Source organism: Ailuropoda melanoleuca, chromosome 11 (assembly GCF_002007445.2).
Source record: "Ailuropoda melanoleuca isolate Jingjing chromosome 11, ASM200744v2, whole genome shotgun sequence".
Taxonomy (NCBI): Eukaryota; Metazoa; Chordata; class Mammalia; order Carnivora; family Ursidae; genus Ailuropoda; species Ailuropoda melanoleuca.
The window spans coordinates 107,931,632-107,943,401 of NC_048228.1; the positions used below are offsets into that span (position 1 = coordinate 107,931,632).

The window sequence follows — 11,770 nt, forward strand, 5'->3', positions numbered from 1 at the left end:
CATGGTGTGCCAACCCCAGCCCACCCCAGTCTGAAGCTGGTGCGAATAGAGTTTCCTCCCGGGAGTCCCCACCCCAGCCTGGATGCACAGCGGACGCCTGTCGCGGACAGTTGCCAAGCTGGGCCTCACACCCAAGCCCTGTTTTCTAGCAAGCAGTCAGCTCCAAGGGCTGGGCTCCGAATAGGCCTGAAATCCAGGCACGCCAGAAGAACAGGTCACCAGTCTACTCCACCCTGAGCTCTCCCTGGAGTCCATGTCCGCAGACGCTTCCCAGGAACTCTGCTCATTGGCTGAGCCCCCCGCCCAGGCAGCGGTGGCCTGCAACTCTGGGGGTACAGATCTAGGGGACATCCCCATGCCTCCCTCGGCGTCCACCCCAGCCCCCGAGTCAGCAGCCCAGCTGGGAGACCTGGGCAGCGAGGGGACAAGGCACCTCCTGCTTCCAGCGCCAATTCCCAGGAGCAGGGGCCCTGGGGTCACAGGTCAAACCCCAGCTTCCGTGTCAACGAGCCCAAGGGACCCCTGTTTGCCTGCTAGGTGCCTGAGCGAGTTTGCGGGGACAGGTCGGGGTGAGGCGTACGCGGGTCTGCTCGGAGTGTTTGCTGCACGCCCGTGGTACGTACTAGACACCCGGCTGTTGGAGAGATTCATTCAGAGACACGGAGGGAGGGGCTGAGGTCACACAGCTGGGCAGTGACCACCAGGACTTGAGCCCTGGTCCCCAGGACAGGCCACCCCAGGCTCTTCTCCCAGGTTCCAGGAGCCCACCCTCACCGGTTCTGTGTGGCGGCCTGGCTTTCGCTGCCCCTCATGGACAGACTGGTAGTTTTCCATCACAACAAACCTCACAGGAGGCCAAGTTGGCCTGGAAGATCCGTCAGCCTCGGCCCTGGCCAACCTGGCTGGGGCGCCTTTCCAGAACCCACTGGGCCGGGCTGGCGGGCCGGCCTCTCCCACCATCTGCAAGCCTCGTGGCCGGGCAGCCCTCTCCACTACGTGTTCACTGAGCCTCTGAGAATCACCCCGGTCCTGGGAGGGCACGTGACCATTGATGGCTTTCCCACGGCCACGGCCTGGTCAGATCCCCCACTCCTGCCAGGCCCATGTCTGTCCGTACGTTGTTCACCCATTTACAGTTGCAGAACCCACACCGGAGAAGTCACCAGGTGCCCAAGGAGGCACATGGGATTCGCTGTGCTCTCTGCTCAGCCACGTCATCACCCAAAAACCTCTCCAAATTAGAAAGTCTAGAAAACAGGGGCGCCTGGGTGGCACAGCGGTTAAGCGTCTGCCTTCGGCTCAGGGCGTGATCATGGAGTTATGGGATCGAGCCCCACATCAGGCTCCTCTGCTATGAGCCTGCTTCTTCCTCTCCCACTCCCCCTGCTTGTGTTCCCTCTCTCACTGGCTGTCTCTATCTCTGTCGAATAAATAAATAAAATCTTTAAAAAAGAAAGAAAGAAAGAAAGAAAGAAAGTCAGTCTAGAAAACAGAGCGTCATGGGAGTGGAGACATTGAGTGGGGAGCCTTGGGTCCAGCTTCTCTCACGCCCATGCTTCCTGGACACTCACATTTCCATGGCATCCATGGCGCCCACAGCAGGTCCTAGGGTGGCTGAGTCATTCTGCGCGGTTTGAGTGCACCATGATGTCCTCCTCCACTTACCAGTGGACTTTTGGGTTGTTTCCAGGTGTTCGGCTATTATAAATAAAGGTGTTTTAAACATCAAAAAGAAAAGAAAGAAGAAAAAACAGCCAAGGTCTGAGGAGCCTGGATCCCCAAGGAGCAAACCTCTCACCACATGGCTGGGGCGGCCTCGTGCTGCATGGTCCACGCAGGGCACGGCCACAGAAAGAGCGAGGAGGTGGACCACGACCCCACGGCCCCGTGTACCTGCCCTGGGGTTGCACCCCGGGTCGAGGGATCTCGTGGGCCACCCCCAGGCCCAGGGCCACGAGCACTTTCCCACACTGTGTCCTGTTAGCTCAGGGGTAGGAGTGTGGGGCTCCCCGGCCCTGCCCCACTGCAGCCGCCAGTCCTGGCATTGCTCGCCGGCTCCCAGTCCCCCACCCCTGCAGGGTTGGTGTATGGACTGAGAGCTGCCAATGATGGAGCCCAACTTCCCCTGAGGGCCGACTATGGGCCGACTGTGGGCCAGACGCTCTCCCAGGACTTCCTGTGACCCTGTGGGATGGGCACATATCAGTCCTGGGGCTATGACTGGAAAAGCAAGGCAGGAGAAGGGGGAACCTTGCCCGCACCACACAGCCGTGTGTGGGGCCAGGAAATGGACTCAGGGCATGTTGTGGGCTGACCTGCCTCCAGTTCCTGTGTTGAAGTTACGACTCCCAGGACCTCAGATGTGACTGGATTTGGAGAGGGTGTTTAGAGGTGATCTAAGTAAAATGAGGTCATATGGGTTTTATCAGTCTGACCAGTGTCCTTATAAGAGGAGGGGATGGGGACGCAGACACATAGACGCGCGGAGGGACGACCATGTGAGGACACAGGGAGAAGACGGTGTCTACCCAGCAAGGAGAGCAGCCCCTGGAGGAACCAGCCCTGCACACGCCTGCGACCCTGACTCTCCGTGTTCGGGACGGGGAAGACACACACTTCTGCTGTGTGAGCCTCCAGGCTGGGGTCCTGAGACACTAACAGGGCTAACCCTGGGGCGCTCGCTCCCAGCTGCCCCACCCGCCGATGAGACTGTGTCCCAAACCCCTGTGCCCCGAGGAGATGGCTCACGTGTAGCCCCCGCCCTGGCCCCAACCCTCCCCCAGCGACAGGTCACCCACATACAGCTGCCCACGGTCTGTGATGCTCCATTTGCCTGTGTGGGTCTGTGGCCTGACCCCCCACGAGACGGCTCCACGGTCCTCGTGGGCAAGGGCATGCCAACCAACCCCGTGCCAGGTGGTCCGCGCTCCACAAACGTTGAAAGAATTGCCAACATATGTTGTTTTCCGCCTGAATAGCAGTAATAATGACGGGGGCATCACACCCTCGTGGGGTCTCATGGGCGATGAAGCTCCTTGGGGCTGCGCCCAGGGGTCCATGCCTGCGGCCTCTCTACCTTCTTAACTGCGGTCTGTGCGGTGTGCCGTGTGGCGCGAGTGGAGTCCACTGGGACAACGGAGGCTCCGGAGACTGAGGGCCTGCTGAGCGCGGAGCACCTCAGGGCAGCCGAGAGGTGGCACCGGGCACATCGGGGATGCAGGTCGCAGCTCCTTGGGGGCCACTCACCCACCTGCACACCAGGCCCTGGGCCCATGGGGAGGGGAAACGGGCCCTCCACCCTCCCCACGCCTCATGCCAGCGTCTTGTGCTGCGCGCACGAACGATGCAGCAGGCCCAGCCCTGTCTCCTGCAGCCGGTCAGCCTCCGCGCCCTGAGCACGGCCATGGCTCTGGAGCCCGCTCCTGCAGGCCAACACCACTGCTCCCATCTGACAGGAAAGGACACGAGGCCCCAAGAAGGCGGGAAAGTCATGCAGCTCAGCCTTCCTTTCCCCCACCGTGTCCTCCTAGAGCCCAGCAGAAGTCAGGAATCTGAGAGCCTCATGACAGCAGGGGCCTGACAGCAAGCAGGCCCACCCTGGAGGCCACTGGTGACCCCATCACTGAGTCAGGGGACCGCATCTCTGATGCCCAGGGGACCCCATCACTGACACCAGGAGACCCTATGTCTGACACCAGGTGACCCTATCTCTGATGGCCGGGGGGCCCCATCACTGATACCCAAGTGACCCCATCTCTGATGCCCAGGTGACCCTATCTCTGATGCCCAGGTGACCTCATCTCTGACACCAGGGGGTCCCATCTCTGACACCAGGTGACCCCATCTCTGACACCCAGGTGACCCCATCTCTGATACCCAGGTGACCTCATCTCTGCCACCCAGGTGACCTCATCTCTGCCACCCAGGTGACCCCATCTCTGACACCAGGTGACCCCATCTCTGACACCCAGGTGACCCCACCTCTGATACCCAGGTGACCCCATCTCTGATACCCAGTTGACACCATTGTTGATACCCAGGTGACCCCATCTCTGATACCCATGGGACCCCATCTCTGATACCCAGGTGACCCCATCTCTGACACCAGGTGACCCCAACTCTGACACCCAGGTGACCCCATCTCTGATACCCAGGTGACCCCATCTCTGATATCCAGTTGACACCATCGTTGATACCCAGGGGACCCCATCTCTGATACCCATGGGACCTCATCTCTGATACCCAGGTGACCTCATCTCTGACGCCCAGGGGACCCCATCTCTGGCTCCCAGGGGACCCCATCTCTGAAACCCAGATGACCTCAACTCTGACCCCCGGGGTACCCCATCTCTGACACCCAGGTGACCCCACCTCTGATACCCAGTTGACACCATCTCTGATACCCAGGTAATCTCACTTCTGATGCCCAGGGGACCCCATCTCTGACACCAGGTGACCCCAAGTAGAANCAGGTGACCCCATCTCTGACACCAGGTGACCCCCATCTCTGACACCAGGTGACCCCAAGTAGAAGAGGGCTCATTTTGCTTTAAATTCGATTTGTGACGGCAGGGCAGTCCAGGAAACGGGTAAGGGATTGTGTTGACAAACATTTCGGCTTCCTATATCCTGGGTGGGGTGACCTGGAGCAGCGGCTCCGGATTCGGAACCGTTTCTAAGACAACAAAATAAAAACAAAGGCGGCCTCTATTCGCATGGCGCAGGGACGGGGACCCTGTCATTTCACGGAGCGGCTGGGGTTGTAGAGCACGGATTACATCAGAAATAATGAAGCACCAGCAGGAAGGTGTAAACCCTGGGCCCGGTCTGACCTCAGCGGCTCAACGTTTACTCTCAGGGCTGCTCGCGGGGGAGAACGCGCGGAGACCGCACAGAGAAGCAACCCCACTGTGCACACGACACCCAGGGCTCTGGAGGGCCGTCCCGCACCCCGAGCCTGTTTTCTCCGGGGAACATGAGGCTAGTTAACGTGGGGGCGACGGGCGGCTACAAGGGTCTCTTCATTCGTGCCCTCTCTGGAGCGCAGTTTTCCTGTCTGTAAAATGGGACCGTCCTACCCTGCCTGGCAGAAGCGTGAGAAGCACAGGGAGCGCCCCGCCCAAGGCTGGCAGGCAGAGGACGCACGGCACACCCCTGCTGCTGGGCCCCGGCTCGTGTCCGCTCCTTTTTATTATGATCCTTCATGGCTCCCGTCTCTGGGCCTCTCCGGAAAGTGGGGAGGGGGTTCTCGAACGGGGCCGCCCTTCGGGCAGCTTCCATCCAGAGCTCTAGGAGGGCTGCACAGGGTTCTTTGGTTTCCGTGGGTGCTGCAGTCAGTTAAGAGCTAATTAAGTGCAGGGCGGGCGAGGGGGGGCCCCGCCCACCTACATTTGAACATGTGGCTTCAGCAGCCGCGGTGCACGTGCAGTGGAAAGTTCCCCACAGCCCCAGAGCCCAGACGGGGGTGCCTGCCTTCCCTCCAAGTTTCTCCCCAGCGCCCTGAGTGCCACAGCCCCAAATGGCTTGGGACCCAGCACCCTGCGTGGTGGGCACTCCCTGGCGGCTCTCGGGTAGGGGATTCAGGGGTGATCCTGGTCCGGCATCTTCGTAGGTGAGGAAGGATGGCCCTGCAGCCCGGAGGGAGGCCCGCTGACCACGTGGCCAGGATGACACACTGTCCCCATGTTCACATCCTCGCTGGGTTTCCCGCGCTGGGACGAGGGGGCAGTGCCTGGCCCAGCCTTGGGGACCTGTGGCTCCAAAGGCCTTTCTGGATGTGAAGCCTGGTCTGAGACAGGAGAGCTGTTCCTGGCGGAGGGCACAGCCTGCGTTAATAAAGGCTCAGGAGAGGCAGATTGAAGCCATGCGTGGGGGGGGGGAGGAGCTGACCGCCTGCGAGCCCACAGCAGCGCGGGCTTGTCCTGGGGCCCCTGTGGCCCTGCGCCAGGTCAGCTCGGCAGTGCCAAAGCCTCTTGCCGGCACCACGCGTACAGGCTGCAGGCATCGCGGCTGCGTGGCCCCCGTCTCCTTCACAGGGCCGGTCCCTTCCCAGGGACTGCCATGTTCCACAGCTGTACCCCACCCTCCCCATCCACCCCCCAGCCAGCTAGGGCCTGGCCCAGGGAGGGGCAAGCTCGGGGGTGTTGGTGGCATACGTAAGGAATAGCCCAGTCGGGGGCCCCTGAGCTTCCACTATTCCCCCCAACAGAGACCGGGGCTTGAATGCCCCTCCAGAGATCTCCCCAGGCCTGAAAGCGCCCCTCTAGAAGAGACTTCTCAGGGTCAGGGAGCCCTGGGGGTGGCACCCAGCACAGGCTCGGGCAGGCTTCCACAGCCGCCCTGCCGGTCTCCAGCTCTTCCTGTCAACCTGGAGGCTGAGCCTCGGCGCCCGTCCTGTTTCCTCTCTCTCCATCACTGCCGGGCGGCTCGGACCACATTTTGTGCTCAGCCAGGAGACCAGAATGCCCTCAAACGGGGCTTTCTGGCCCAGCGTTCCCCCTCTGCCCTGCATGGCAATCCTTATCTTGACAATAATAATCCCATTGTACCCCAGGCGTTCCCTGGGAGCAGCCACAAATCCTCTTGGCAAGAAAGAGACACGTTTTTGGTCCCTAGGGCTCTCCTTTGGCTGGCGGTCGACTCTGCTTCCCAGGCAGACCTCAGAGGCATGGCACTGCGCCCCCAGCCCCAGCCCAGCCAGGAAAGGACATGCAGCCTACTTACGGCCGCTGGGAGGTAGGGCCCACCGCGCCTGCTGGGGGCCCTCTCGGGCTTCTAACACCCAAACCCCTCACCCTGCTTCTCTGCCCCACCAACATGTGATGCTCTCAACAGCCCAGCTGGTCAAAGGGGAGGATGGTCCTTAGGAATGAGGGAGGCACTTGAGGCCCCCTGGATACTCACGGCAGACCCAGGGCAGGGACACTGGTCCTCAGGGTGGGAAACTCTCACTGGGGCCTCTCCCTCCCCCGCTGCTCAGCTCTGAGGATCTGGACTTCTTCTATCCTGGGACTCACCTCTCCCATTCCTGTGAGACCCCCATGTCTACATAGCGCCCGTCAGATGCCCCCTGGTACATAGGGGAGGCTGCCCATCCCTGCCCACGGAAAGCCACAGGCTGACATGTGGCCAGATGCCTGTATGGTCCCACATGGGGCCGTGGGGCCTGCGGGCACCCTGGCAGGGCCCAGGGCATCTTCAGCCTGGCTGCCCCCTGCCTCTCCCTTGCATGCGGGGGTCTGCCTGGGTGGGGGTGGCTGGTGGTGGCAGGGATGCTGCGTTCGGCTTGGCCACGGCTGCCCAACCAGACTCAAGACAGGCCAGCAGGCGCGTGTGTTTTGATCCGAGGCTGCGCTGGAATATTTGAGTCCTGCCGACGGATGTGATATAAAAACAGCCGGCTGCCAGCACAGCCGGGAAGGACCGCTTCCTCGCCAGCAAGTGCCGCGGCAACGTGTTCTCTCCCGCCCCTCAGCCCCCACCCCCGGAGCCGGGGGCAGCACCCAAAGAGTGGAGTTGCTTTGCTAAAGTATTAATTCTGCCTGCTCCGAGTCATTTTTTTTTAATTCCATACTGAGCTGTAATGGATTATTTGGATTATTCCTTTTCCCCCTTTTCTACAGGCTCAGCAATCGAATTAAAATTCAAGAATTAATTTAAACAAATGTATGTCTCTGTACGTCTCCTAAGAACTGCATCAGCGCTGGGCTGGGGCTGGGTACAGCGTTTGGGCCAACCCCCCACTCAGGGCCCGGCTGTCCTCTATCTTTTTGCGGATGCTTTTTTATTTTGTCTGCGATCTCCCGAGAGCCCAAGGGGAAGCATTGGGCAGAACGGAGGCTGTGTGAAATGCTTCTCCCCTGGCGAGGCCCAGGGAACACCCGTGGTCACCGGACGTTGGAGCCAGGTGCTCAAGGCCTGGGCTCTGGAGCTGGACGTTTCTGGGTTCCTGGTGTGCCCGCCCCCTCACACCTGTGGGTCCCAGGGCTCCGTGTCCTCGGCCACAGAACGGGGTCGGCAATGAGCCTGGAGTAGACGTGGAGATGCCCGGACGAGAGGAGAGCCATCGTGTGAGGGAACAGGGAGCAGCGGACTGACCGGAGGTCTGGGCCCCCAGTCCGCGCACTGCAGAACCCCCCCCAAGATGGTTTCCGGGGTGCGTCAGGAGCGGCCGGTGCTGGCGGGCGCCCTCAGGGAGCCAGCAGCGTCCCCGCGGCACCGTGCCAATGAAGACAGCGAGACTCGAGCAAGCCGGCTGGCCCAAGTCCCTGCGGCAGGGCAGGGTGAGAAGCCAGGTTCCGGCTCTGTTTATCCAGCTGAAGAGACGGCCTCTCCAGGCGGCAATCACCATCAAGTGGTGAACATCTGCTGGCTGAATGGGGCATTAAGCACCAGGCGCCGGCGGGCCCAGCGACAGCCCTGGAAGGTGCAATTCTCGCAATTAGGGAGCGAGTAGAGCAGGCTGTGCTGACATTCTTCCGTGGGCCACGTTCCACGCTGCGTGCTCCTGTGGCCGACTCGGAGCACGTGCCCCAGAAGCCCTGCGCGGGGGTGTCATTACCCCACTGCACCGAGGAGGCCCTGCAGCTCAGAGGGATTACCAGCGCCAGCCATGCCATCTCCAAGGGAAGGCCCCCTCTTGGGGGAGGCCCCCCGATTCAGCTGGCAGGTTGGACCACAGATCGGCCAGCCCAGCAGGGCCTGAGCTTCCAACACACACGCCTCCAACTTCACAGAAGGGTGCTGAGGCGCAGGGAGGGCAGGGGTTTGTCTGAGCTAGCTCAGCAATCCTACAACAGAGTCAGGCCTCTGACACGGGCACCCTGTCAGGCCCCTGCCTGGGGTGGGTCACTGATGCCCGACTCAGCAGGATCGGCCTTCCCCCCTCCCACGCTCTCCGTCTCAGCTTCCCCACCGGCCCCTGAGCCTAAAGGCAGCAGGTGTGAGTGCTCTCACATGAGTGAGTGTGGGCATGAGCCTGAGGAGTTCTTCCCAGGTGGGGTGTCCTGAGTACCCATAACTTGGGGTGATGGGTGGGGCAGCTGCAGAGAAAGGTCTCCAAGGGACCTCCACACGTTAGACCAGGGAAGGGGCCCGCCCTGGCTCCTGATTCAGGGGATAGGGACTTGGGAATGGAAGGCAGGACCTGGGGCTAAGCCATCCTGGGGACACACGCATGGCCACCCCAGGTCCAGGACAGAGGGGTGGTGATCCAAGAGAGAACTCGGCTGGGCAGGTGGGCTGGCCAGGGGAGGTTGCATATGGAAGGCCGAGGGGAACCTGAGATGGAACAACAGGAGGGTAGGACAGTCACGGCAGGGGTCTGCAGAATGGGCCCCCCAGCCAAGACTCTCCAGGCTCTGTGATGGGGGCTGGAAAAGTCTGGGGGGAGGACTGCCTTACTTCATGCTGGCTTCTTCTAGCCCCCTCCTCAAGCCTCAGTGTGAGTGAGTACAGACACCCTGGGACTGTGTAAGGGGCAAGGCCTGGCTACATGGCGGGGGGGGGGGGGGGGNAATTGCTTTTGAGCCTTAATGTTCCAAAACAATAAGAAATTGGTAAAGGTGTCTGGTATGGAATAAGGATCTGGGGACTTGTCTTGGCCTCCACCCCACCCCATATGTGGGTGGGGCCCCCTTCTGGGCAGCTCTCGCCCGCCCTACCTCCTTCAAAGTGGCAAACCCACAAAGTGTTCAGAGGCAGGGGACTGACCCAAAGTTACCGGGGGGGCAGGCAGAATTGGAGCCTTGGGTCACAAGTGGAGAGGGGCTCCCCGGCCAGGAACTGGATGGGGGGCAGGGATGGGGATGAGGGAGGACAGACCTCTAGGATCTAAATAGGGACCCAATTTGGGGGAGTTCTTGGTTTCTTTTGCATCTCAGCCAATTACAGCACAAGAACTTTAACTTTCCTATTTAAAAAAAAAAAAAAAAGATGTCCTTCCTTCTTCTTCAAGAGGGGATGTTGGAATCTGGAAACCGGGAGTGTCCTCCTTCCACCCCGGGGAGGAGGTTAGGCAGGGTGAGGTCTGGAAGGTACCTCCCACCCCCACTGGCGGCTTAAGGACAGAGCTGCACCCAACGCTTAGATTACAAAGGTTTATTTAGAAAATAGTTTGGTTGTTTTGGCTGTCATTTTTGGCAAACATTTAAATACTTTCAATAACCAAAGATTGTCAGTGCCTCTTTCCTCCCCCAAGACAGCCGCCCCCACTAGGTCCTGGGGAAGTCAGCCCTTGCTCAGAGGTGGATCTGGGTAGTGGTGTGGGGGGGGGGCTCCTTTCTCGCCGTTTGGGAGGTTGCGTTCACTTCTGCTTTCTCACAGCTGCACCTCTGCAGGGGCCCCCAGCGCCAGATCCGGGCCTGAAAGCCCAGAAGCAGCCCTTCGCTGAGATGGGAAGGCAGAGGGATCACCCCTCTCTCCTCCCCGCCTCCCCAGGGGGCCCTGCTGTCTCTCAGCCCACACTCCTGCCTTGCCATACCCTCCCCTACGCCCTGGAGGCCAATCCATCCCTGGGTCTCTGGGAAAGCTGCCGCCCGCTTTCTCCTGGGGGGCGAAGCCTTCCCATGCCGCCGCCTAGAGCTGTCCAGGGTCTGCGCGGGGCCGGGCGCGCAGCTCACTGCCTGAAGCCCCTTCTCCTCCGTCGGAAGAGGATGTGCTTAAAGGAACGCCGGAAGTCCTGGTTAAAGACGGTGTAGATGACCGGGTTGAGCGAGCTGTTGCAGTAGCCGATCCAGAAAAAGAACTTGAACAGCGGGTCGGGCACCTGGCAGGCCTCGCGGCAGATACCGTACAGGCTGTAGCTGAAGAAGAAGGGGAACCAGCAGAGCACGAACACGCCCATGACCACGGCCAGCACGAAGGTGAAGCGCTTCTCGCGCGCCTGGGCCACCTTGCGGCGGCACACGCTGCTGCGCGCCCGGCGGCGGCGCGACAAAAAGAATTCGACGGAGCGCGAGCTGGCGCGCGACAGGCGCCCGCCAGGACCCGGGGACCTCGCGGCAGCCAGCGCACCCGAATCGGTCGCCCCTGGCCCGGGCCCCGGCACGTCGGCGCCACCCGTCCCGGCTCCGCCGCCTGCGCCCCCCTCNGCCCGTTCTCGCCCGCGCCCGCTGCCGCACCCAGCCCGTTCTCTGTGGTTGGGGACGCACCGTCGGGGCCCGCGGGCGCGCGCTTCTCGCTGAGCGTGCGCGTGCGCAGCTTGGCCACGCGGTAGATACGCGCGTAGACCAGGCCCATGATGAGGCAGGGCGCGAAGAAGGAGCCGATGCAGGAGGACAAGATGTACCACGTCTCGTCGTTGAGGCCGCACTGCGGGTAGGCGGCACTGTCGGGCTGGCGGTAGAGCGAGACAAGCGGTGGGAAGGAGATGACAGCCGAGATGAGCCACACGGCCACGATGGTCGCCTTGACGCGGCGCGGTGTGCGCTTCAGGTTGTACTCGACGGCCTGCGTCACCGACCAGTAGCGGTCCAGGCTGATGGCGCACAGGTGCACGATGGACGAGGTGCAGAAGAGCACGTCGAGCGCCAGGTACACGCCGCACCACACCTGCCCGAAGTACCAGTAGGCCATGAGCTCGTTGGCCAGCGAGAAGGGCATCACCAGCGTAGCCACCAGGATGTCGGCCGAGGCCAGCGACACCAGGAAGAGGTTCTGCGGCGCACGCAGCGCCCGGCTGGTCAGCACAGCGATCACCACCAGCACGTTGCCCACCACGGTGAAGACGATGAGGAAGCCCACCACGGCAGCCAGCCCCGCCACGGCGCCC

General features: G+C 61.6%; 1 protein-coding gene across 1 annotated transcript; it reads right to left on the reverse strand.

Moving 5' to 3' along the window:
• Positions 1 to 10,083: 10,083 nt before the first annotated feature.
• On the reverse strand, positions 10,084 to 11,769 carry ADRA2C (adrenoceptor alpha 2C; the record flags this gene model as incomplete). The annotated part of the gene is given in 2 exon segments (XM_034670985.1): positions 10,084 to 11,067; positions 11,070 to 11,769. Coding segments are annotated over 2 exon segments (1,152 nt in total), but the record flags the coding sequence as incomplete, so codon positions are not given.
• Between the last annotated feature and the right edge of the window lies 1 nt (position 11,770).